This window comes from Phyllostomus hastatus, unplaced genomic scaffold (assembly GCF_019186645.2).
Source record: "Phyllostomus hastatus isolate PE091 unplaced genomic scaffold, TTU_PhHast_1.1 phas_contig_86, whole genome shotgun sequence".
Classification (NCBI taxonomy): domain Eukaryota; kingdom Metazoa; phylum Chordata; class Mammalia; order Chiroptera; family Phyllostomidae; genus Phyllostomus; species Phyllostomus hastatus.
In genome coordinates, this window is record NW_025333977.1 from 10,255,248 (window position 1) to 10,280,966 (window position 25,719).

The window sequence follows — 25,719 nt, forward strand, 5'->3', positions numbered from 1 at the left end:
TGTGAGATTTCAGCTATAAAAGAAAGTTCCAGAACAACGCCGAGGAGGAATGTGAGACAAATGATAGCGGGCTGTGGGAGAAAGCTGGCCCCTACAGTCTCCCCTTCCCCTCACGCCCCACTCCCGTCGTTCTTTGCATGCTCCTGGCTCTGTCTGGGTCAGCTAGCCTATTTCCCATTCTTGGTCATCCTCAATATGTACTTAAGGTGTTTGCTGATGAGGGTTAAGGCAGAAACTCTCCCTAAGACATGTGCATGTTTCAAAGCACCTCCCTGGTCACAAGGCCGCCCAGGTGCGTCTGAGCCCAGCAGGAGGGCCTGTTCTGTCACCGCCCCTTCTTTGTGACTTACGGACCCAGAGCCTGGGTCCAGGCAACTATTTTGGTTTACAGAGTGAGATTGGAACCCAGATCTGTGTATTTTTCAGACATTTTCCCCAGATGTCCCAGTATTTGTTGAATAGCCCGTGCACTCCCCACAGATTTGAAATGGCACCTGTGTCGTGTCCTAAAAAGTGTTTGGCGTCCCTCTGCGAGCACGCTGTTCTGCTTTGCGAATGCACCTGTCAGCTCACGCCCTAACCTGTCTTTGGATTTCTGGAGCTTTACAGTATGTCTGCACTCGGCCATAAGGCTACTTCATGCTTACTCTTTCTCACAACCTTTCTGACTGTTCTTACGTGTTTATTTTTGTGTGTGTGTGTTTTAAAATCAGCTTGATCCTGTCCCCTCCACACTGCCTCCCACCCCGCAAGAAAACCCCATTTGTATTTTTATTTGGATTGTGTTAAAATTAATATATATTAATTTAGGAAGAATTGATACCTGTATAATATCAGACTTTCCTAGTTATTGAGGCCTTCTTCTGAAGTACAGCATTTGAAGGCTTTCTTCTAGTAACAGAAACTGGTTACATTTAATCCTAAGTGTTTTACATGTTTTATGGCTATTATAAGTAAGATTACATCTTCTATTATTTTTCTGAGTGTCATCAGTATACAGGAGAGCCTTTTTTCTAACCCAAACCCTTTACTGAGTTTACTGTCTGTCACCTTGTAATATATTTTCAGTCATCGGTGTCATCTAAAAATTATCAGTTGTTTGTAGGGGAAAAAAATTTCCATAGTCCTACAGTCGCTTCGTCTGTACCGGTAGGTATGCACAGACACCTGGAGTGATGGTAGCCTTCACAGTTCTGCACTTACTATTTTTAAATTAAAAAATTTTAATATGCATTTAAGCCTTGAATTGTGAAATATTTCAAACATACAGAAAATTACCAAACACTAACCTGCCTATCATCCATATCTAACAGATACTAACTTTTTGCCATAGTTATCTGGTCTTTGCTTTTTAAGCAGAAAACCTTGTCTGCTACTGCAGGTACACCTAAAGTCTCTTTGCCATTGCTCCGTCTTCCTCCTCCTCCTTCCAGAGTAAGTCCTGTGCTGAGCTGGGTGTCTGCCATCCCTCGCTCCCTGATCTATAAGTATATATGAAGTTTTGCCGTTTTAAAAATGTATGTTGCCTGCACTTGTCAGATGTTGTTCTGATTTAAAAGTAGTAAGTATGTGCCCATTACAGCTAATTCTAACCTTTATAGAAATTTATAAGACAGAGGGTAAAAGTGCTCTACAATACGCACTTTAAGAAAGCCACTGTTCACCATAAGGTGTATCATTTTTTCAACCCGTGCTGTCAGGTTGCATTTAGTAGAACCCAGAACTATCTGAGCTGCTTAGCAGAAGGTCTTCCCGCGGGAAGAGTAATGGGGTAGTATTTACCATCACATCCTGTTCTCTATCGATAGCTCTTTATCTTCTTTAGAAAAGAAAGGATTCTCAGCAAAGGTCACGGGACTCTCGGTGGGTTTTAACCGGAAGACCAGTCCTTGTTTATACCTCAGAGCAGCAGACTGACAGAGACCTGATCTCTGCACCCGATAGCAGGCTCGGCTTGCACAGAGCAGACAGCCTTGAAGAGCAGCTGGTGAACTTGGAGCACATATGAGACAATCAGAGGAAGTCTACATATAAACTTCTCTATGTGAGGAAAGGTGGTTTTTCCATTTGCCTTTTTCTGAGCAATTTAACTTCCTAATTCCATGATTCAGATTGTTTCGGAGACTATGTAAACCATATGTTTGCTGAATGCTGGAGACAAACATGGGGAAGTGTGATTAGCATCAGCTTCCCTCAGGAAAGGGGTTTCTTGCCCAGCCCAGCCTAGCCTGGGTTCTGCTTGTTGGACGTGGGTGAGGAAGCAGCGGAGGGAAATGAGCTTGGACAACGCTGGATGTGGCTGCGGATTCCCCCTATTCCTTCTGCCTAAGCATATATTTTAACTAAGAATATAATCTTATTCTCTGTATCAGCATGAGAGAGCGAGATAGTGGGGGCTGACCAAACATTAGGAGAAGGAATTTCATCCAATATTAGGCAGATCTGGAGAGGGAAAAATATGATTATTTGGATCTTTATGAGATTAAGTGTGTGTGTGTGTGTGTGTGTGAGAGAGAGAGAGAGAGCATGAACAGTGAGCAAGCTAGCAAGAGTGAGCTGCTTTTCAGTATTTGTTTTATCGGGTTTGAATAATATCTGACAAGGACAGAGTTTAAATAAAATCAACTTATTTTATATTAAATTTATTAAAAGAGTAGCGAAGAAGTTCTACACGTTATATGCTATGTGATGAAGATGTTTAGAGGTCTAGGTGAAATCAGTGATACTGGATGATTGCTGTTGAATCAGTTAAAAAAAAAACATTTCCTGCTTTTGATTTTGGACTCAGAACTCAAAAAGAGCGAGCAAGTTCCCTGCTCAGGCGTATTCAGTGACACAGATGTGCAGATGTGTAGAAATACACACCTGGAGGTGAACCTTCAAAGCGACAAGTAAAGTGGCTGCAATTCATGATCCAAACTGGAATCTGAGAGAACAGGCATAAACCGGATCAGCAGTCACCCTAGCTCTTAATGGCCTTGAGGTTGTTATCGTTTAAGAGAACAATAAAAAACATTCTATTATAATTTATCTACTTCTTCTGTCTCTAATTACCCCTGCAGACGAAGATTCAAAGCATTGATGAAACACAATAGCTGGTATTATTTGTAGTTAGGCAAACACTGGGGAAAATAGAAACTCCAAAAATTAAGAGAAGAAAAGCATTTTGGTAGTTTATTCATATTAGTTTACATTAGTTTTCTGTGAACTCTTGGTCTTGAATTTTATTGGGGACTACCTAATAGGTGAAACTACTTTATGCTAAAGCCTTCTTGGAATGTGAGTCATCTTGAGTGATTGCTTTATTGAATATACATTTCGTGGCCTTTCGTTTCCTTGGAAATGCCAAGAACACCTATTCAGTGTCATTGTTTAGGGTACTCCCTAAACACCCATTTGCACAGCATCGGGGTGCTTGGATTTTTCCATCTGCACCATATTATTTAAACTGGAAGTGAGTATCTTTGACTATTGGGTAGTCTTTTTGCCTCGTGAGTTGGAGCAAGAGTAGCTAGAAGGTACGGAGAGAGAGGACTATAGCAAGGAAGCCTTCCTTCATCTTACACTTGCGCTTGTTGTTGGATTTTACTTTTATTTGTTTGTTTAGTGTTATATCTTCTGTCCTGGCATACTGCATCCCTGTCAGAGACATCTAAACAAGCATTACAACGTTTTTATGCTCTTCCAAAAAAGCGTTTCTGGTAAACATGGTCTTTCAAACATATAACCTTATTTGTCTGTGAAGTATATTATTCTCTTTCCTCCTTTCATACAAGTTGTTGTGAGCTTTGCTAAGCCTCATTTGGATGTGAGAAACTGTTCTGTATCCTGAGTGTTTGTGGGCAGTGTCAGGAGAGCTTTGGGGATGACCTCGCCATGTGAACTTTCCATAATACAGATTGTTACCCTAGCAACAAAGGGCTTGATCAGGACACAGTATTCTGCTTTTCTGTATGATAACTGTGTTTGCTGGTTTTGGTTTTGTTTTTTTTTCAGGGGACAATCTATCAAACTAAATTTTACAAAAGATGATAGTTTTTCAGGGAGTGTTACACGGGAGTAGTTGACAGGCAGCTGTCCAGCACTGAATGAAAGAAATTCTAAGAAATGTTGAACAAATGCCTTACTCTGAAATCCCTTGTGCAGTTGACTGGGCCTATGGATTTTTCCTTCTTTTTATTCCCCTAACTTCATACATTTATGCTTATGATTAAATAAGACAGCAACTGGATATTGCTTCTAGAATATTCTCCAATTTATTGCATAGGCATCCATTTGTTCGCCAGTTACTTGCTGAGCTCTCCCATGTTCAGCTGCAAGGGTACGTGTTCACAGTAGAGGGAAAGCTGTATCTAAACAGGTTGGGATTTTTCAAGGAGTGGAGGGTGCATGCAAGGGACAATTATAACTAGGTATCAAGAAATCCAAGCGGGATAAGTCAATATGCATGAATGAGAGCACATGGAGGGGTTAAGGATGGGAGAAAGGTGGTGGAGTCAATGGGTTCTGGGCCCAGGTGTGTTGAAGAATTGCTGTGGTTGATTGGGAGAGGTGATTCGGAGAGACAGGCAGTGCTGGTGAGTCGTGTTGGACATCTGGATTACAGAGAGGTTGCAGTTTATAGTAATGACAAGGACTGTGCTGTGACGATGTGGAGGGGTGGGCGAAGTACGGGGGAGGATGAGGTCTTGAGAGGCGAAGTCAGGGGAGGCCAGGTTAATGGGAGGCTCTGCTACCTGGAAATTCAAGAAAGAAGTCGTGCTGGAGAAAGGCAGCCAGCAACTTCACTCACGAGGGAGGTTGAAGAGTGGCCCAGGGGTCTGTGAATGGCTGTGACTGTCGGGGGAGAGTGACAGCATGCGCTTCAAAGCTGAGGACTTTTTGGGAGGAGGAGGTGCCGTTGTCTAGAAGCAGCAACAAGAAGCAAGCAGACAGAGAGCCTTTCCGGTGAGGCGGCATTCTCTAGGGACAGTCAAGTTTCTTTTGAGGCAAGAGGGTAAAGGGAGGGTTTAGAGAGGAGGCTGAGGATTTAGGAGGTTTAGCTGGATTCCCTAAATGAGGGGCATAATCGGGGGCGGGGGGGGGGCACAGTACAAGGGGTTCCGGAACCAGCCAAGGAGCTCAGGGAGGCAGGGCCAGGTTAGGCACGTTCATGATGCTAGGGATGCGATTCCAGGGGAACCAGGAACACTGGCAGAAGCAGGGATAGAGGGGCTAATCCTGCTGGTTTCTGAAGCAGGTGGCGAGGCCGTGCATGTTGGAGAGAAGGATGTCTTACCAGAAGCAAGCAGACCTCCAGGTCTCCTCTCCCCTCCTGAGCCTGGTGGTTTGGAGGCTGGGAGTGAGGCCTTGTTGTGTAGAACGTGGGCACGTTTTGGGATTCCCTCTTCATTCTCACAATGGAGGCAGGGTGGGGGACCGCATTTACTTATTCGAGCACGATCGTGAAGCGTGCGTGTGTCCCTTATCACAGTTCCAGGACACTCTAGAGTGAAAACTGCAGGGTTTGTATGTTTTCATGCAATTTAGCATATTACAGAAAAATAGTAAGTAGTAAGTCTGATGGGGAGGATCATACTGATTCATGATCAGTGGATATCATTTAGACTCCAATTCATATTTTAAAGTAAATCATTTTCTTCTTGCCTCCCACTCTGCCGCCTTCCCCTGAAATGTGACTTGAGAAGCGACCAGGTGCCACAGTCTTACCCACTGAATCATTAGGTTCTGTTCCCTTTCCCTTACAGCGAGGAAAGTTACAACGTCAATGATTATGCCTTAAGAGATCAGCTCATGGTGGAATCTTGTGACAACGAAGAGCTTAATTCTTCTCCGGGGAAGAACAGCTCCACCATGCTTTATTCGAGACAGAACTCCGCCAGCCACCTCTTCACGCTGACGGTCCTCAGTAACCACGCGAGTGAGAAGGTGGAGATGCTGCTGGGGGCTGACACACAGTGAGTACCGGCAGGCGGGAGAAACCGCCCTCGGGCTGCTGCCGCCCTGGAAATAGCGAACGGGAGCCACTATTCATTTTTTTCTTGGGTACCTATTATGAGCCAAGCACTGACTGGGTCTAGCTGCTTTGTACAGATGCTCAGCTTTTCATTGTGAGCCTCTCCGTGTTTGGAGAGATGGGTATTATTTTTGCCTCATGAGTCCTGCTGGATGCATTGTAGACTTCCCCTTATCCTCTGGGGATATGCTCCAAGACCCCTGGCGGATGCTTGAATGATAACGTTTTCATTTATAAATGAGACACAGTGAGAGAGTAACAACTGACAATGAATAAAATAGAACAATTGTAACGATATACTGTAATAAAAGGTATGTGGATGTCTCTACCCCGAAATGTCTTACCCTACTGTACGCACCCTTCCCCTCGTGACGATGTGGGCCGACACAAGGCCGACACGGTGGGACGAGGTGAGCTGAACGGCGCAGTCCCCGGGACACAGCGCTAGGCTGCTGTTGACCTTCTTACGATCCACCTACTGTGTGACTCACTGGCAGGCAGCTCGTACAGCGAGAACATGCTGGACGAAAGGATGATTCACGTCCAGGGTGGGACGGGGCAGAACAGTGCGAGATTTCTTCAAGCTTCTCAGGACAGCACGCAATGGAAAACCTATAAATTGTTTATTTCCGGAATTTTCTATTTAATATTTTCAGACCTTGGTTGACCACAGGTAGTGGAAACCACAGGAAGCGAAACAGCAGATACAGGGGGACTGCTGTTCTTTAGGTGGTATGTTTTACGTTTAGAGTGCTTTAAAAATTAATTTATTTTCATCATAATCACCTTCCTTCAACCAGACAGCAAAAAGCCCAGCAGTTTCTCTCAGGAGACACTTGGCTGGGGGAACGTATTGATGGCTCCTCTTCCCTGTGCAGAGTGTGTGCAGGGGCCAGCCAGTCCCCTTGTTTGTGCCTGGGGGTCCATCGGCAGCTAGTGCTTAGTGCATCCACACCCGGGACGAAGGGAGGGGGCCTTCATTTTCAAGTCCACCCTGTGATTTGTTCTCCTGAGAGATAGTTGACCAGTTCATTCGCATGGAAACTGGAGACCTGGTCTTGGAACAGTCACTACAAGCAGGTGTTACACTGAGTCAGAGGGTGGATCTGTGGAGGGAGGAATAAGTTCCCTAATTCTCTGGCCTCTAGCATCCCTCCACACATCTCCCACCCGCGTCCCCCAAGGTCCCCCGTGCTATGATTGAAACAGATCAGCGGCTGGTGAACACTCCTAAGACTCTGGCAAAATCCTAGCAAAACTAAACCCAAAGAATATGTCCACTTTTTAAGAGTATTTAACAGTATGCCTGGGTCATGAGAGACATACATGAAAAAAATGGTTAAAATCAGAAAGCATTCATTTCTAGAAAATGTGAAAAAGTTGTACGTCTCTTGGCGCTAGAAGCATTTCAAAGGTTGGAGAAGCCCAAGAGAGACAGGTTTAGGTAAAGATATGTAAGGTTTGATGAAAACAGCCAAAACCGAGGGTTCCAGATGAACTCGAGAGTTAACAGCGTGAATGAATAAGAAAAGGAGCTTGATCGTATGTGTTTGTTTAGATGACAAAGAAATGCCTTTCTCTAAAGGTCCCGGAGTTCTTGCGCTGAAACTGCTAAGAAGCCCTGAGACATTGGCACGCCTGCCCTCAGTGTTTGCCCCTCCAGGGAGGGGACACTGGGAGGGGTGTGGTGACTGCTGGTGAGTGCAGGTGACCAGCAGGAGACACGTCCACACCCGAGGCTGAAGAAGGCATTTCTTCACCTTAAAAAGCAATTAGACCCCTTGGCCAGTGAGGACAGTGCTGGACTTCTTTTGGGCAAGCCTCTCTTAAAAAAAAGTGTAATACCCATGTGTCTGAGCTTTGGATTTTTAAAAGACTTCAAGGATAAAAATGTCTTGAATATTTTGGAGGTTAGTGCTTGTCCAGATGTTCTAGAAAATTCTCAGAAACTAGAGATTTCCTTTCATCACTTTCAGTTAGTAATGTTGAAAGTGCTGGTTTTGCTTTGCGTTTCCCTCTTCTCTGTGTTTATAAGGACTGTTTGTTTTTTATTCAGGCCTTGCCAACATATCAGCAGAGTTCTTCCTGACTTCCTCGTTTATAATTTATGTAATCTTCACCACTTGTCTCTGAGATCGCTTGCAAGGAGTAGGGAGTGAACTGACGTGTTCAATTCCTTTACACCAAGGCTGTATCATTTCCTGGGACACTCCACCTGCCTTCTGATCATTCCACGGGCTGAATGGGTGTTCATTTCCTCGGTCAGAAATATCCTCAGAATATCTAGTTATGCCGCCCGTAAACTCATGGGTATGACTCATATTTGGAGTGCTTTAATTAATAGGGACAGGACATTCCAGAAAGGGCATAGGGGCAGATGTCTCATTGGGTACAGAGGGAGTGACTCCCTCCCCCTCCCCCCACCAACTCAATTACAGTTCACAAGTAAATAACTGTACACATACTTTTAAGGGCAAAGACATAAAATAGCCATTGGCGTCGTTGAAAGAAAATTAATTACAGGCACATGCACTTTCCTTTCAAAACAATAGGGTGTTTTAAAAGTCTAGCAAATTGTCGTATGTCATGTTTGGAAATGTACAGGTCATTTCTGGGCTACTTGGTTTTGAGCCGTCAGAGTCTGAATCTATGTATAATGTTTTCTTTGCTTCTGAGATCTGCAAAATGTGTAGGAGATTATGTTTTGTCTCTTTTGTACATGGTTAATATGGTTCATTAGCAATCTAGTTGAAGGTTTTTACCACCACACTGTCCTTGAGTAATTATAGAACTTCAGGCCAGTCACTTGCATCCTTTGACTACTCACTCTTTGATTTGAAAAAGAATAGGATTCACTTCCGGCCAAGGTGGCAGTATAGACAAACATGGTTCACCTTTCACAAAACCACATCAGAATTACAACCAAAATGTAGAACAACCATCACACACAACCATTGGAAGTTGAGTTGAATAGAAGTCTTACAACTACAGAATTAAAGAAATCACATCCATCCAGACTGGCAGAAGGGGCACAGACATGGAACGTGCTGGTCCCTCACCCATGTGTGGTGGGTAAAAATTCAGGAGGGATACCTCTGGAGCAAGGAGTCCCAGACCCACACCAGGCACTCAAGCCCAGGGTTCCAGAGCCAGGAAGATAAGTCTCCACAACTTCTGGATGCAAAAACCAGCAGGGATTGAGTCACTGGAAGAAATTGCTAGAGCCCCAAGCCGTTCCTCTTAAAGAACCCACAAACAGACTCACCTACTCAGACTCACTCCCTCTGATCTCCAGCACTGGGGCAGCAGCTTGAAAGACACCGGTGTTATACAAGGAGAAACTGAACTGTCTGACATCAAGGTGAACAGAGACCATTGTAAACCCTCCCCCACCAACAGACGGGCAAGCTTGTGCCATATCTGAGACTCCATCAACCTGCCTAACACATTTTTGACCCACCTTGAAGATCCCCAAGACTCTGCCCCACCCAGCTTATGGGCCCACCCAAGCTGCATTTCCATAGAATGGCTGGTCTTGGCTCATGCAGAACTACATCCTAAATCCTGTCAAACAAGTAACAGCTGGTCTCAGAGCACCAGGCCTAGCACTAGCAGCGGCTAGCCTAGATTCACAGCTTGGCTTTGCCTGGGAATCTCCAAGCCCAACACAAGTAGCAGCTATCACAGATTGTTTTATAACTTAGGCAGGGTGGCCCTAGGCAAAGGGGCTGACCTTGGCCTGCACCACCCAGGAAACCCCAGGGCCAGGACAGCTATAGACCATGTCAGAGCACCACCAACCTTCCCCTCCACAGCTGATCCTCCATGGAGGGTAGAGGGTAGTAGTAAGTGGTCACAGCCAATCTTTGCAGCTGACTGGCCTGGGTAAATCCCTCCCATTGACCTGCCAACAGCAATCAAGGCTCAATTACAAGAGGAAAGTGCATTTAGCCCACACAGATGGCACACCTCTAGAACCCAGCCTGGGTGACAGGGGCAGCTGTGCCACTGGCCCCCACAGGACATTTACTATATTAGACCATGCTCCCCAAGACAGGGAGTCATAGCAGCTCTATGTAATACATAGAAACAAATACAAGGAGGCTGCCAAAATGAGGAGAGAAAGAAACATGACCCAAATGAAAGAACAGACCAAAACTCCAGAAACAGAACTAAACAAAGTAGAGATAAGCAACCGATCAGATGCAGAGTTCAAAACACTTGTTAGAAGGATGCTCAAGGAACTTAATGGATCTCAACAACATAAAAAAGATCCAGTCAGAAGCAAAGGATATACCAATTGAAATAAAGAACAATTTACAGGGAAACAGTAATAGAGTGGATGAAGCTTAGATTCCAATAAATTATTTGGAATATAAGCAAAAACAACCAATCAGAACAGGAAGAAAAAAATCCAAAAAAACAAGGATAGTGTAAGCAGCCTATGAGACAACTTAAAGAGGTCCAACATTCGCATCATAAGGATGCCAGAAGGAGAAGAGAAAGAGCAAGAAATTGGAAACCTATTTGAAAGAATAATGAAAGAAAACTTCACTAATTTGGTGAAAGAAATAGACATGCAAGTCCGGGAAGCACAGAGTCCCAAAAAAGATGGATGTGAAGAGACCCACTCCAAGACACGTCATAATTAAAATGACAAAGGTTAAACATAAACAGAGAATCTTAAAAGCAGCAAGAGAAAATCAGTTAGTTACCTACAGGGGACTTCCCACAAGACTATCAGCTGATTTTACAAAAGAAACTTTGCAGGCTAGAAGGGATTGGCAAGAAATATTCAAAGTCATGAAAAGTGGGGATCTACCGCCAAGATTGCTCTACCCTGCAAAGATACAGTTTAGAATCTAAGGGCAAATAAAGAGGTTCCCAGACAAGAAAATACTAAAGGAGTTCATCATGACCAAACCATTATTATATGAAATGTTAAAAGGACTTATTTAAGGAAAACTATGAACAATAAAATGGCAAAAAATACAAATTTATAAGCCATCGAATCTAAAAACAACTAAGCAAACAAGAAGAACAGAGACAGAATCTCGGATATGGAGAGCATTTTGATGTTTCCGGATGTGAGGGCAGCGAGGGAATGGGTGAAGAGATGAGAGGATTAAGAAGTACGAATAGGTAGTTACAGAATGGCCGTGGGGATGTAAAGTACAGTGTCGGAAATGGAGCAGCCAAAGAACTTACACATATAACCCAGGGACATGAACAATGGTGTGGGGGTTGCCTGAGGGAGTGGGGAGTGCTGGATGCAGGAGGGCCAAGGGAAAAAAATTAATAGCATAATTAATAAAATGTAATTTTTTAAAAAAAGAATAGGGTTCATACCTAAATATTTACCTTCTTTGAAAAACTGTTCCTAGTCGAGGCCACCTGGGGATGCACACCGTGCAGCGTCGCGTGGGCAATGGGAGGGCACAGCTGTCTGGCACAGGACAGTTCGGCAGTCACGATGACGACGCTGTGCAAGAGCAGAGCGACAGCTTCGATTACACAAAGCACATAGAAAAGCTCACCCAGAGGAAGTGGGGCAAACCCTTGGTGACCTTCTGGGGTGTGCCAGGCACCGAGCCAGCTATCGAACTTGAACAGGGGACCCAGGAGTGTTTCCAGAGAAAGGTACAACCTCAGGGAAGGAAGCATCTAAGTAAGGTGACGGTAAATCTCATTTCCCCAGGATCAATATTATATCTGTTCTGGCAAACTTAAGAATACTACCCTCTTGGAATCTCAAAGCTGTTTATTTAGATAATAAAATATGTGGTGTCCCTGCCTTGACTGCTGTGGCTCAGTCGGTCGGGTGTCGTCCCTAGAAGGGAAAGGTTGCCAGTTAGATTCCCTGTCAGGGCACATGCCTGGGTTGTGGGTTCTGTACCAGGTCGAGGCGCATATGAGAGTCAACCGATCAATGTTTCTCTCTCACGTCGATCTTTCTCCTCCTCACTTTCTTCCTTTCTTCCTCTCTCTCTAAAAGTAAGTAAATAAAATATTTAGAAAAAAGTATGTGACCCTAAGTATACGTCTGTGCTCCAACCCCCCTTTTTCCCCAGAGGTAAAATGAGACTCACCGAGGTGAAGTGATCTGCCTGCAGGAAGGGAGTTACTGCCAAAGCTGGGACCAGACCTTGACCTTCCTCAATGCAGAGTTCTTCCTAGTAACAAAGATTAATCTTCTTACCAAGAAGATAGCTCTGCCAGCCAGAGTAGATGGCCCCAGCCCCACCTTGCCACTCAAGACGCCTTGTTCTGGATCCGGAAGGCACACTAGGAAGCCCGTTGCTATTAAATGTGAGAAACTACTAAAATGTGGATTTTTTTAAAAGAATGTAGACTGTAAAAAGGAAAATGTTTGTGGAAACTTAGATGGTAAATTTTTTAAAAATCTTACGCTTTGAAATACTTTATAATAAAATGCTGAATAAATATGGCATCCCCTAAATTATTTTCTGCTTAAAATTACCTTTTTTTGTCCCTTTGCCTGTGTTTTTCCCACGTCCTGGAATGCCCTTCTTGAATTACCAAGTGTCTCCCCCCTCAGGGCCCACTCTAAGTCTTTTCCTCTGCCTGGACCCCTCTCGTTGCTGCTCTTGGTGACGTTGTCCCGAGTGCTTGTGGCATGAGCCACTCTCGTTAGTTCATATTTCTCCTTGTGTTCTCTGTCTCGCCCACCCTCCATCCACCGTATTACTCCCAACCCCCACCCACCCCCAAATCTCTCCTTCCTGTTACAGCTTTCACTTCTCAAGAGAGTAGTCTTCATTTCTCCCTGTTAATTCAGTGATTTTTATTGGGCGCCTACGTTCTCTCAGAGCTATTCCAAATGCTGGGATGTAATGGTGAACAGTGCAGAGACCAGATCCTGCCCTTTGAGGCTTCTGTTCACGAGAGCGACTTAGGTCTGTGTGCTTCTTGCCCTGGAGGAAGGTGACTTCAGCCTGGGCCAGTGGCCTACAAGGAGCCGGGACAATGGGGAAGTATTTCTTCTTGATCCAGCTAAAAATAAAAATAAAGTACAGCGAGCAAAGCGAAGCCAGGTGCTGTGATTTGGAGTGAATGTTAAGTGTTTATGGACTTAAATTAGATGGTGCAGGAAGACTTTTCTGAGGTGACATTTGAACTGCACCCTGAGTGACAAGAAGTCATCTTACAGGAAAATTCAGAGCTGGGTATTCCAGGTAAAGGAAACAGCCAGTGCAAAACGCCTAAGGAAGCAAGCTAGGTGTCATCGAACACCTTGGCCTGAGCATAGTGAATGTAGGTGGATCAGAATAGACCAGGAAGAGGGTGGGCGGTCGAGAGGCCAGCGGAGACCAGAACATTTCAGATCAGAGCTATTCCAGCGCATTCTGTGGGCAGACCATTACCAGCCTGGCATGAGGGTAGCAGTTAAAAACAGAGTAATTTGACATTTCTGCAGCATCAAAGCATACAATTATTTTAACAGCAATTCATTTTTATTGGATTTCTGAGGACACTTGGTTCACCATGGATTGGGTGATGAGGACCGTGTCTTCGCCACAGATATTTTGAGAAGCACTCATCCAAAGCCTTAGAGGCCAAGGAGGGGGTTCCCGGAAGCCTGGAGGGCAGGCAGAAGTCTCCAGAAGGAGAGCAATGCAGGCCTGGCTGGAGAGGCCCAGAGATCATAGTGTCGTGAGTGGGAGATGGAGATCACAGGGCGGACCATGATGAGATGGAGTGGCAGTGAGTTGAAGAGAGGGGTCAGTGATGCTTTGGATTTGGGACCTTCTGTGGAGTTACTCCTTCCCCGTTCCTGTGCGGCGTCCGCTGCCTCCCTGCTGAGGCTGCGCCATCTAAAGATCAGCCAGGGCTTCCTTGTCCCCACACCCAGCAGCCCCTCCTCCTTTCTCCACCTCTAATGCTGTTTAATGCTGTTGACCATCAGACCTCTCAGGCGAACCCCCTTTTGGAGATTCTTCCTCAACCTGTTCTTTGCGTTCTCTTAGTCTTACATCTGTGTTTAACCCTCCCTCTTCGCTCTCCCTCTTGAAAAGCAGCCTGTCGGAAGCCAGGCATCCGCCCTGCCTGCGGCTTCCCCAGCACCCACCGTCTGTCTCGAGTCGTCCGCTCTGGAGACTTGGTGCCATTCCGGATGCAGTCCAGTCTGAACAGATCCGTCACCCGCCGGTCCTTCCCGCACCGAAGTCGCTCAGCTTTCCGCATGTTTCCACTCCACTACCTCCTTCCCGGGACAGCCTCTCTGCCACTTCGACCCGAACCACGCGCCAGCCTCCTACCCACGCTTCTCTCCAGTCCGTTCTGCGTGGTGTTGTTCCCGAGTCCCACCCTCGGCTCCGGTTTTGTCCTTGTCACCGCACTTTGTACATAGCAAGTCCCCAATTCATACTTTTGGAATTGACGCACAGTGAATACAATTAGCTTTTTTTAGTCCGAGGCAGGGTAGAATAGTAGCCACACAGAGGGAAATACTGCCTCTCTCTCCACCTCTGTTCGCTGTCCTTTTATGGCTGCTGGAGCAGGTTTTCTCTACATTCCACTTGTTTCTCAACATTTGCTTAGTAGGGATGTGGCTAAACATTTTTTTGAGGATGTGCACCTGAGCCATGTATACTGTTATATCTGTTTGCCTGTCAAAGATCGTAAGTCATTGTATTGTTAATGAGATAGTAGTCTGTGAAAAATAGAAAGCTCACCCTTTATGAAAGGACAAAGGAAGAATGTTTTACTACTGTCGGTTTTTTTCCCCCTCTGGGCCTTTCAAGAGGCGTGTGGGAGCCGGAGAGCCCCTTTGTCTGCCTTCATTAAAATGAAGCCCAGACAGCCTCCGCTGGCACAGCCCAGGGGCCGCCGCGTCCTGCGGTCACAGTGGAATTCGGATGGCATTTGCATGCAGCGACGGGACGTCAGGGCGTGTTCAGTGGCGAATGCAGACTTTCCTCGCCCTTTACGTTGAGCTATAGGATAAAGTCACCTTACGCTGCAGTCAAAGCTCTGTCTCAGAACTTCTCTCACGAAAAAGAATGCGGGGCGTAATGAATGGGGTTGTCCTGTCAGCCATTCAGACACCCATTCCCGGGCCGGCTGATAGAGGGACATTGTTTGCAAGGAGGCTTTTGCGCCTTTCCTGCTTCTGTTAATGATTTAATTAACAGCAGGAAGTAAATGGGATGGAATACAATAGTAAATAGCATGACTGCCATACTCTTACACATCCCTTAAGAAATATCCACAACACAGGGACGACAGTTTATAGGCAACAACGTGTTTATTATAGGTTGTAGTGTTTTCCCGTTTTACTTGTACGGTGCCCATCCAACTTTCTGATCTTTTGTGATCCTCCTTACTGACCCCAGTCGAAGAGTGGGGCAGTGATACTGTGGGCCTTTCGTTATCCAGGAAACAGGAAACAAACAGACAATTGACCCGCTTTAGGTTAACTCGAACCAAAGTAGGACCAAACTAGGTCTCACGAGCTATTAGATACACTAGACAAGAAATAATTGGTCTAACTGTATTGCAAGTCACAAAGCCTAAACTGTAGAACTCCTTTGCATCGGTTAGATGCTTTAAATTAGGGGAGCCGAGCGGGAGCCCAGCTTCATCAGGCTTTGTCACGCAGCGTTCATGATGACATCCCTTACCCCCGGGCTTTCTTTCGTGGAGCAGTTTGTTGAACTCGGCTAGTTGAATGGGATGTTAAAGTGAACAATACATAACAGTATCCTCCTTGTTATGAAGGCTTGGAGGGCTTTTTACCAAAGGCCGTGGGTACAGGAATTTCAAAAGGAACCACAGGTATTTTTATAGGCTGCAAGAAGGAGGGAGCACCAAAGGTATCTGGTCAAATGCCGTTGGACGAGGGATAAAAGGAAAGTCAGACCGCAGCCAAGGCCTCGTGGCTTCCACGGAAGGGTCAGGAAGACTGGGTGAGAGGTGAAGGCCCCAGTGGGTGCTCCGTTTGGTTCAGCCCCCTCCACAGCCCTGCCTCTTCGTTTCCACTCTCTGCTTTCTCACTCAGTCTTCTCTAGCAGTCGCCTGGTATTCAAGGAAAAGTCCAGCTTTGCTGTATCTTCGACCTTTACACAATTAAGTTTAATTCAATTGTGTTTTTAACTAATTACATGAGAGGTAGGATGAGGTGCTGCCACAGTGGACTCCTGCGTAGGGGATTGCAGTTGCATCGTTTTGCACCTGGCGTGGAGAATTCAGGGGTTTTGAAAGGATGGCATTTACCGATATTTATGTGAAAAGCATCTCTTCTCAACCCCGTCTCCATCCTCTCCCTGGGTCACACGTGTTCTGTGTAGAGAGCACTTCGCCCCAGCACATTGCACGCTGCGTTGGGTTTGGTGTGTTTGATTTCTGCTCCGTCTGCTCCCTCTGCTCTGTCACGCTGAGGGCTGTGAGGAGCAGGAGGTCCCGTTTCACTCCCCGGGCAACCTCGGCCTAGCACAGGCCCCAGCAAAGGCAGGCGCTCCGTGAATGTGGGAGGAAGGAGTGGTCGGGAGAGTCTTAGAAGTTGATACATTCAGCCTGACCGTAGGGCAGAGGGAAAGATCGATGAACTGGGTGTGGGGTGCACTGGGGCTTCATACTGATTGTTTTGTATTGTCCCCAGAGAAAATAGCTGTCTGGAGTGGGCCCCGGATTTGCTATCTAAATTTCATAATGGGTATGTCTGGGCCCTGGTTGTTCTTGTCCTTAGAATTCCATCTTTTATCGAGTGTCTCCTCCCTGCTTTAGAGATGCTGTGCTCTCTGCTTGCTGGGAGGAGGGAGCCTCTTGGCAGCACTCTCAGAGGCCTCGGGGGAAGTCGTGGGGTTCTGACAGCATCTGGCTCAATTGAAGCCATTTCAAGAAGGGGCCCCTTTCAGCGAGGGCAACAAGGAGTGTCTTGTTCTGTCCTCTGGAGTCCCTGCGAGGGGCCGCCGTGTCTAAGAGATGCCATTAGCATCCAGGCAGCATGCCACAGGAGTGAAAGATTTCATCTGGACTTCTGGAAACTAGCTGCAGGGTGAGGCCGCCGCCGGAGCTGGCCACTGGAGGCCGTGCCGGGCCGTGCCAGGGAAGTCTTGCATGAAGGACGCAGGCGGCAGGAAGGGCCGTGGCAAGCCAGAGACGAGTCTGACTTGTGGATGTGGCCTGTGGAGAACGCATAGGTCGTTTTCGGGCTTCTCTTGGTGAACAACTTTTCCATCCCTAAGACACTTCATTTTCAGTTGCCTTTATACTTTTCAAATTCTAGTTGAGCCTGAGTTAAAAACAAACAAACAAACAAAGTTCCCCAACAAAGAGCTGATATAAAAGGTTTAAGTGTTTGTTTGAGAATATTTTAAAGGAAATTGTGCTTCAGTTGTTCCTGATAGAACCATCCTAAAGCCCTTTTTCCTGTGTTAAGGAGCAACAAAGTTCTGTTTTTAAAGATTTTTATTTACTTATTTATTTTTAGAGAGAGGGGAAGGGAGGGAGAAAGAGAGGGAGAGAAACATCAATGTGTGGTTGCCTCTCACACAACCCCAACTGGGGACCTGGCTGGCAACACAGGCATGTACCCTGACTGGGAACTGAACCAGCGACCCTTTGATTCACAGGCCAGCATTCAGTCTACTGAGCCACAGCAGCCAGGGCTGGGAGAGCAAAGTTCTTAAAAGCAAGACAGTCGTATATTGAAACTCTGCATACTACGACTTGACACACGGGCTCGACCAGCACCCAGTCTCATCTGCTTCTCAATAAGTCTTGTCTTCCGGCAGACGGCCGTTTGCCTGCTCCCTCATTACTTTGTAAGGACCTGCTAGGCACCAGCACGTCTGGGGCCCCCGACCCCCGGGGCTCCGTGTTCTGACTGCGCCACTTGGCTGTTCTGCTGTAGGCAGGCCCTGAACACGCCAGCTCCAGCTTTGTTCTCTGGGAAAGTGGAAATAGTCGTGGTAGTATTTTGTTCCAACACTGTCGTAAAGATTAGATTAGATGGAACTCACAAAATACAAAAAAGTGCCGTACCTGGCACATAAGTGCTCCATAAAACTGTTTAGGACAAGACCCAGTTCCTACCCTCCTGGAGTTTACAGCCTGGTGAGAGCAGCAGGCAAGTCAGTAAATGGGGAATCCGAGCGAGACAGATGAGCGATGAAGAGTTCCTGTTATGTGCCAGGCAGCAAACCTTACGGATGAGACCTGCCTGTCTCCATGAGGCTCACAGCTGACCAGGAGTGTGCGGAGGGGTGTGTGGGAGCAGGATCCTCAGGCTGGGTTGGGGATGGAGGATGGGTTCACCCATCATGGGGGGCTGCCTGGAGGAGGTGGGGCTTGTGTTCTCAATATGCCGTGGATGTGTTGAACCAAAGTCACATACGAAAGTGGACACAATGCAGGATTCCATTTCCATAAAGAACGAGATGGGCAAAACAAGCCGATGATGACGGAAATCAGAGCAGTGGTTACCTCTGAGGGGGTCACTGAAAAGGAAACCGCTGGCGCGCGTCTCCTGACTTCGCAGCCTGTGTGCACAGGTGCATCTCAGTACTCGCTCACAGAGCTGTATACACACACGTAACATCAGTGCAGCCTTTTGTTCCGTGTGTGTTCCTCAATTTAGAAATTTTAAGTAGCGATTATGAGCGGGCCTCACTCAGTAAAAATGGAGGGTGGGGAGGTTGTTTCTGAGAGTGAGAGAAGCTGATGGAAAGGTGCGGGACAGTGCGCCGTGCCCCCAAGCTGTGGACATCTGGGTGGAAGGATGGGTTCCCGGGGTAAAGATGGGGCGGCAGTGAGAAGCATCTTTTAGGTGCAAGCTCTTACGGGAGAAAAAAATTTTTTCAAGAATTGTGCACAAAGACATCCCATTGCAAGAAGGTAAAGTGGCCCTGTACAAACCGATGTTGGTTAGAATCACACGTGTTAGAACTCACATGTCGGTGTGCTCATCCTTCTCACGGGCTTTTGGGAGGATTCCGTGAGATAATGGGTGTCATTGCCTGTGTCTGCCATGTGGTATCAACTTAGTAAACACTTGTGAAGAGATCTCAGAGAGTGTACGTGTGTGTAGTTTCATTTCATTGCAGTCCCGATATTTGACTTTCCGAATCATAAACTGTATTATTGCAGAGCAGTGCTTGCTTCTCTGAAACTTTTGATCCTTTCGTTAAATAATTATTTTATGGCATGTAATTATAGTTTAATAGTGTATAAAAAAGTCTTGGTTCTTTTTCCCCCCCTTGAATTATGTTTGGCTGTACTCATTAAGCCATTTTAAGCCTCTGAGAGCAGTCTAAAACAGGCCAAAGGTTTTCCGTCTCAGTGAAGCTCATATTTGGCAATACCAGTTGTATGGGGAACAAAACAACTTCAAATATGTCAAATTTCTCATCTTTTCCAACAGGGTTTGAGTGGGGGGAGGGGAAAGAGAGGGAGTGGAGACAGCTTGATTTACTAGGATATTTTCTTTTTTAAGGAAATGTACTTTTTTGAATTGTGAAACATTACTCGTGTACAAAACATCTTTTTGTGACTGCAGTGTGTAAGTGTAATCAGCCCTTTATTAAATGTCACCCTGTCATGTGAGAAATTCCACCTAGTCAATCGCTAGCCACATTTATTCAGAATCTTTTGACAATGGGTAGTTCTCAGTGTTGTCGTGTTATCGTTTTAAAACTCTTCCCCGTGCTTGGAAGGCCAGCCCCTCACCTCTCCAGACCATCTCTCCCACCTCCGTTTTCGGGGAATGGCTTTGCATCCGTTCTGTGCCCCAACACCTGGCTTGAATCTCTCAACTGGCTGTGCTGTCTGTGTTTAGGAGCGAGCGAGCCCGCTGGATAACCGCCCTGGGACACAGCAGTGGGAAGCAGCCTCCCGACCGAACCTGTAAGTACCTCCCCCGGGGCTGGTGCTCTGGGAACTCGAAACGTGGAGGGACTCTGCCCCCTGCTGGACGCTGGGCTGTTAATGCTCCCCCAAGCTTTCCTTCCCGCTGCCCGCCATCGGAACTGGGTGATCCCTGCTTTGGAAGTGAAGGGGCCTGAATTCAAACTTGAGGTGCAGTTCTTCTATATTGTACAAACGTGGTCAATTGTTGCAGATCCCCCCTGAGCCTGTTTAACCTTCTGCAAGTCAGGGGCACCATGACAGACAGAGCGCACAGGGTTTTCGTGAGGGCGGAGTTGAAGAACACACAGGGAAAGCCCTGCTGGGACTGCAGAGCTCTGAAAATTTCAGCTGCTCTTAAGCGTTGTCAGCTGCACGTTTGAGGCATCCCGACAGCCTAAAGCGACGCCGAAATGTGTTTTTAACGTCAAAGAAAATTGCTTTACCGTCCCTTGGACTTTCTTTTTTATTTAAGTGATAACATTAATGAAATGCATTTCATTCTTCCAGAGAACTAGGAACTGGTGAGGTACAGGGTGGTGTATTAGCGCCTTAATGTCGAGGGGATGCTTCTCTGGACGGTTCTGGCCAGAAGGTCACAGCCACAGAATAAGGGCAACGGAACTGGTTTTCCAAACACTCAAAAGTCGCAACTGTGAGCTTAAAGCCAAAGTTAACGTGATTGGTATAAAAGTTCCTAGTATCAAGTCGTGTATTAAAAGCAAATTTAGATGTCTCGTCGGTCAGCACCAAGTCCCTCTAAAATGTTTTCTAACTTTTGGCTGGAGATCTTCCTGATTCTGACCCTCTTAGGCAGCTCCCACGTGCTGCCGTGATGGGCTGGGGAGGCTCGTGCTGAGCCTGGGGAACTGTGTGGACTGCGGATTTCACTGACAGTTGCAGGCCCTAGGCACATTACCTAACCTGTCTCGCCCCAGTTTCCCCAACGTAACAGCTGTTTTCTGTCCGTTGTGTGACATAACTAAGGACTCCTTATTACGACTGTCATTGAGGGGATTCATACATCATAAAAGGTCTCTCACAACTCTGAGCTTCTAAAATTATAAAGCTCTTCGTCAACTGTGAGAGTTCTTGGAAGTGATTTTCTGCTTCTTGCTAGAAGCCCGGCTGGCTTGTGTCGGTGCCGGCCCAGAAATGCAGAGGAAGACTGGGCAAGTGCACACTAGTGCTTTATGCCTGGTTTGTTTTCCCTCTGCTGCTGGAAGCTCAGTGGGTTCCATTTCCTCCTCAGCACTGACCCAGGTAGAAATCATTCGATCGTTCACCGCCAAGCAGCCCGATGAGCTCTCCCTGCAGGTGGCAGACGTGGTCCTCATTTACCAGCGCGTCAGCGACGGTGAGTGGAAGTCTTCTCACGGGGCGCTGGGGGCCCCACCTTCAGGGTGTGAAGTACCAAGGAGTCTCCCTTTTGTCCTTCATGCTCACATTCCATGTGCCTCCAGTTCTTCCATCTGCACAAGCCTCTCTCTTTGTGCGCTTTATTGCTTTTACATGTTTTTCAGTTGGGACGAAGCCACGTGGTTTATTATTCGAAAGGAACTGTGAAAGGTTGTCCTTTCTTCCCATTGCCCCAGTGACCTAGTTCTCATCTCCAGAGTTCTTCCTTCTTTACTTAAACATAAAATTGTTTTCCGGCTGCCCCCACCTGAGGCACCCTCCTTCTCAGCTGCCTCACTTTGTGTTCTGGCCTCGGTATGTCATTCATTCCCCCGTGAAACTTTCCCCTCGGTTCCACCCGTCTCTCCACCCTTCATCATCTTTGATACCCAGTATCCTTCTTGGAGCCGAGCAGTCAGGGTTCACCCAAATGCGTGTTGCTTCATGAGGACTCCGTTCTTCTTTGCAGGCTGGTATGAAGGGGAGAGACTGCGAGACGGAGAAAGGGGCTGGTTTCCTATGGAATGTGCCAAGGAGATAACCTGCCAGGCCACCATCGATAAGAATGTGGAGCGGATGGGACGTTTGCTGGGACTGGAGACCAACGTGTAGCCTCTCCGAGGGCCTTCCGAGGCTGCGACATTTGCACTACGTCATGGCGGGCGGGTTGGTTCGGGCTGGCTTTCTTGTTCATTTTAACACAGCCAATGTAATTAAAAGAAGGAAAACATTCACCTTAAGCTTGCCAGGTGGTTTTGCCCTCTCAGGAGAACAGCTCCTGGTTACTGTTAGTTCACCAAGCTCAGTCAGTGCACGAGTATTTTGTCGCAAACCTCTAGGTGGACAGGACAGCTGGGCAATCCACATCCGGGATCAGGTGACTTCAGCTTCCCCTCATTGCACCATGTCGGGTATCAAAAAATGGACACAAATGCTATATCCCAATTTTCTCTATCCTCACTTAACAAAGAATGTGCTTATCTTTCTAAATGTCCTCTTGATGTGGTTTTCCCAGCATTAGCAAGATTTTGTATCTTTAAGGAATGCCCAGTTTTGTAAATATTTTTCTCGCTCCTACATTTTAGATCTGATTAGAATGCTATGTTGATTTAAAGGAACTGATGGAGTTCTGAAGGTGAGCAAGGTTTTTCGTGACCTCTTCCCAGGAAAGGGAAATTGACACTTGAATTTTTGCTGCCTCTTTTCTCCTTAGCAGGGAAGTAAGATGGCCCTAAAGATTTCCTTAATCCATCTCACTCAATATTGGTCTTAGATAAGGATAGCCTAAGAAAACTAAACAACTTCAACATGGAATTTAGATGAGTCACATATGTGAGAAAAAATCCTAAATATAGGCCTGGGCTCCTACTTGAAAAAATAATCCCAAATGAGCTGATACACTGACGTGAGGCTGCTTTGCCTTCAGTGATGCAAGGCTTTTGACCGTTTCTACTCTGATTTGTTTCCAAATAGGGAAAGGGCTGAAACACACTTTAACGCTCTCAAGGAAGATAAAATTGGGCCTTAAAAGGTATCAAGGAGCCAGCATGGTACTCAATTGAAATGTAGCATTTTGCCCTTAATGGGAACCTAATTTATTTGCACTGAGGGCCTCACTTGCTGGATTTGGAACCCCTCTTTCCTGCAGGTGTCTGCAGAACTTCCACTCACACAAGGAGAGAGAAGAGACATTTTAAAAGCATGTTTCATAAAGAGGGCCTGAGGGTTCAGAAGACTGAGAGGAGAGAGGTCATTTATCCTGGCAGCTCTGTTCCCACTCTCTTCCGACCTCTTCCACAAAGGGTTAAAACCTGGCAAAGGGTGCATTACTCAAGGACTCAGGTCCCTGTGTGACATGTCCCAGCTACCATCTGCCAGTCGGCTACCCAAATCGGGAGTCAGGTTGCAGAAGCCCAATGCGGGAGGTCAGTATGCTTGGCTCACGCACTCTGGGTCTTGCCACCTTGGCCGTGAGCCAGGGTGGGGCCCCCTGGGCCTTCTCGCCCCTGGATTGCTCTCCTTTACCCCTGCACACTGCTGAGTATAATACACACAGCAGGCCGAGTTCCTCGACGTCCAGAAGTCATGGCAGTGGGCGCAGCGAGCGGTGTTTTGCAGTTGATGTAAAAGAAATCAGTCTCCTTCCTCTGTAACAGCACAGACTTTTTGGAGGAGAGGCTAACAAATTGGAGGCTCATCTAATGTGATGTTTTCATTTAGGAAGGAAGGTCAATTTGTTGCTGGCAAAGGGATCCTTTTGTATTATTTTTGCTAATACCCAGAAGCTGGAAAGCAAGTATATGAGTCCTGTGAATTAATTTATAAGTAGAGGTATTGAACAGTTTGGAAATGGGTGCACCTGATAAATCCAAGCCTTATTTAGCAAACAGGTCAATACTGTCATTAGGTAAAGTGTTGTTTGATGGCAGGTATCTAACCTTCACAATGTTTAAGTTCGACTGGGAATTACTGTTTTTACATGACATAGCACTGTTTTCCAGCTTAGTTCAGTTTCTGGAGCAGCCTCTCTGAATTGTACAATTCCACTCCGTGACCTGTGGAGAACAGAAATGATCATTTTCGTCCCAGTGAATTGAGACTGCTTGTACACTTTTGGCGAAGTATGTGAATTTATAAAGGTTTTTTTATATACTTGTTCATTTGTTCTGCTGTGATTTAATTAACAGTAGGATGTATGCATTTAAGTATATACTAGTTTGCTGAATTCTTGGCCGGATCAGAATTCTACTGAAAAGGTATCTGTAGCTACCATCGGAGGGGACAGGTCTGTCCTCCGTGGGCACGTGTGGGCATCGGCGGCCCCGGAAGGCTGGAGCATTTTTAGGAGCTGGGCCATGCTGTTTCTTCTCAGAGTCGCCACAAAACTGCACGACTGATTGGCTTACCTTCCATGGTCCGTAGTTCCCTAACTGCTGTCCACCCCTGGCGTGTGTCTTACCATTCATCTCATCGTTACATCTGAAACTTTGGGCCATGAAGTTTCACCGCCTTGTGAATATTGGTGGGAGGCAAAGAATGAGTTCTTCTATATTAGTTTCCCTTTGCTGTGTAATACACTCCTGTCAAACCGCGCTCATCTGTTATCTCCCAGTTCCGTGGTCAGACGTCCAGGGTGGCGTGATGGGGTTCTCCACCTTGAGGGTCCCAGGCTGCAGTCCGAGTTGGCTGTGATGTCTCCGCTGCAGCTTGGTGTCTTCTTTCAAGCTCAGAACTGTTCCTCTCACATTCAGTTCCTCATGAGAGTGGGACTGAGGTCCCTGTTTCCTTGCTGGCTGCCAGTGCCGGGTGGGAGGGGGATGCTTGTAGCTTCTGCTGCCTGTTCACATCCCATGCCAGGTAGCTTCTTCCATCTTCAAGACAGCAGTGGCATGCCGAATCCTCACACTGGGGGTCTCTCTGACTCCATACGTAGTATGCTACCAGCGGGGAGGACACAAGTCTGCTTTTAAAGAACTCAGGTCGTTATATGACCCATGGGATAATCTCCCTTATGATGAACTCAAAATCAACTGGTTTGGAATCTTAAATAGATCTGCAAAATCCTTTGGGATCCTATAGCAAAACCTGCTCTGGAGGAAGCTAGTTCTCAATTATTTTGAAAAACAAATTCTCAAAAGGCTCAGACAAAAAAAAGTCTGCCACATGGCATCACGATACATAAAAAAAATGGACACACACAGGGATTCTAGATATTTCCATCATCGAGACAATAAAATAATTAGAATAGTTAATGTTTATGGAGATAAAGGCAAACTTGAAGATGCAATATAGAACTAAAAACCACAAGTATCAAAGAGAAAAAGCTGGAAAGGGTGGGACTGGGTTTCTACACGAGATGAGATGGTTAGAGAGAGAGATATTGGTGAGCCTGCAAGGACACATGGAGAGAAGAGGCATGTAGAACGCAAGGATACTTATAAATGGAGTCCAGAGGGGAGTGGAGAGGGCACTTGAGCAAGCGGCTGCACCTTTATGACCCTGTTCTGACAACCCATGCGATGTAGACTGTCCCCAGAAAGAGGACACGGCCTTGGGTAAGGTGACTTCCTGCACCTCCTGGAGAGGCTGTGACCGGTGAAGGCTGCCGCCTTGACAGCATTTGCAGCAGCTGAAGGAGTCAGTCCACCTGGGCAAGAACATCACAACGTTCACCTCGTGTAGCCATGTCAGTACTAGATAAAACAGTCTTTAAGGGACGATGACTCTACATGATGATGAAAGTTTCATTTAACCAGGAAGATAAAACAATTCTAAATGTATATTCACTCAATAACATGATCTCAATGTATATGAAGCAAAAACTGGCAGAAATGTAAGATCTAAAATCACAGGATGAGACCTGAACATACCTCTCTCACTTGGCAGGAAAAATAGGTAGAAATAAAAGTGCAGAAGTAGGTAAAAATCAAAAATAGATG

The 25,719-nt window shown here is 46.3% G+C and overlaps 1 protein-coding gene across 1 annotated transcript in view; it reads left to right on the forward strand.

Moving 5' to 3' along the window:
- The window catches only part of ARHGEF26 (Rho guanine nucleotide exchange factor 26), a 114,541-nt gene extending 90,627 nt beyond the window's left edge, over nt 1-23,914 (forward strand). Inside the window, exons 11-14 of the mRNA XM_045851622.1 lie at nt 5,748-5,957; nt 19,815-19,882; nt 21,135-21,239; nt 21,750-23,914. Coding sequence (XP_045707578.1) covers nt 5,748-5,957; nt 19,815-19,882; nt 21,135-21,239; nt 21,750-21,892 — 526 coding nt within the window. The 3' untranslated portion in view covers nt 21,893-23,914. The remainder of the gene's footprint in view (nt 1-5,747; nt 5,958-19,814; nt 19,883-21,134; nt 21,240-21,749) is intronic.
- Nucleotides 23,915-25,719: the final 1,805 nt, after the last annotated feature.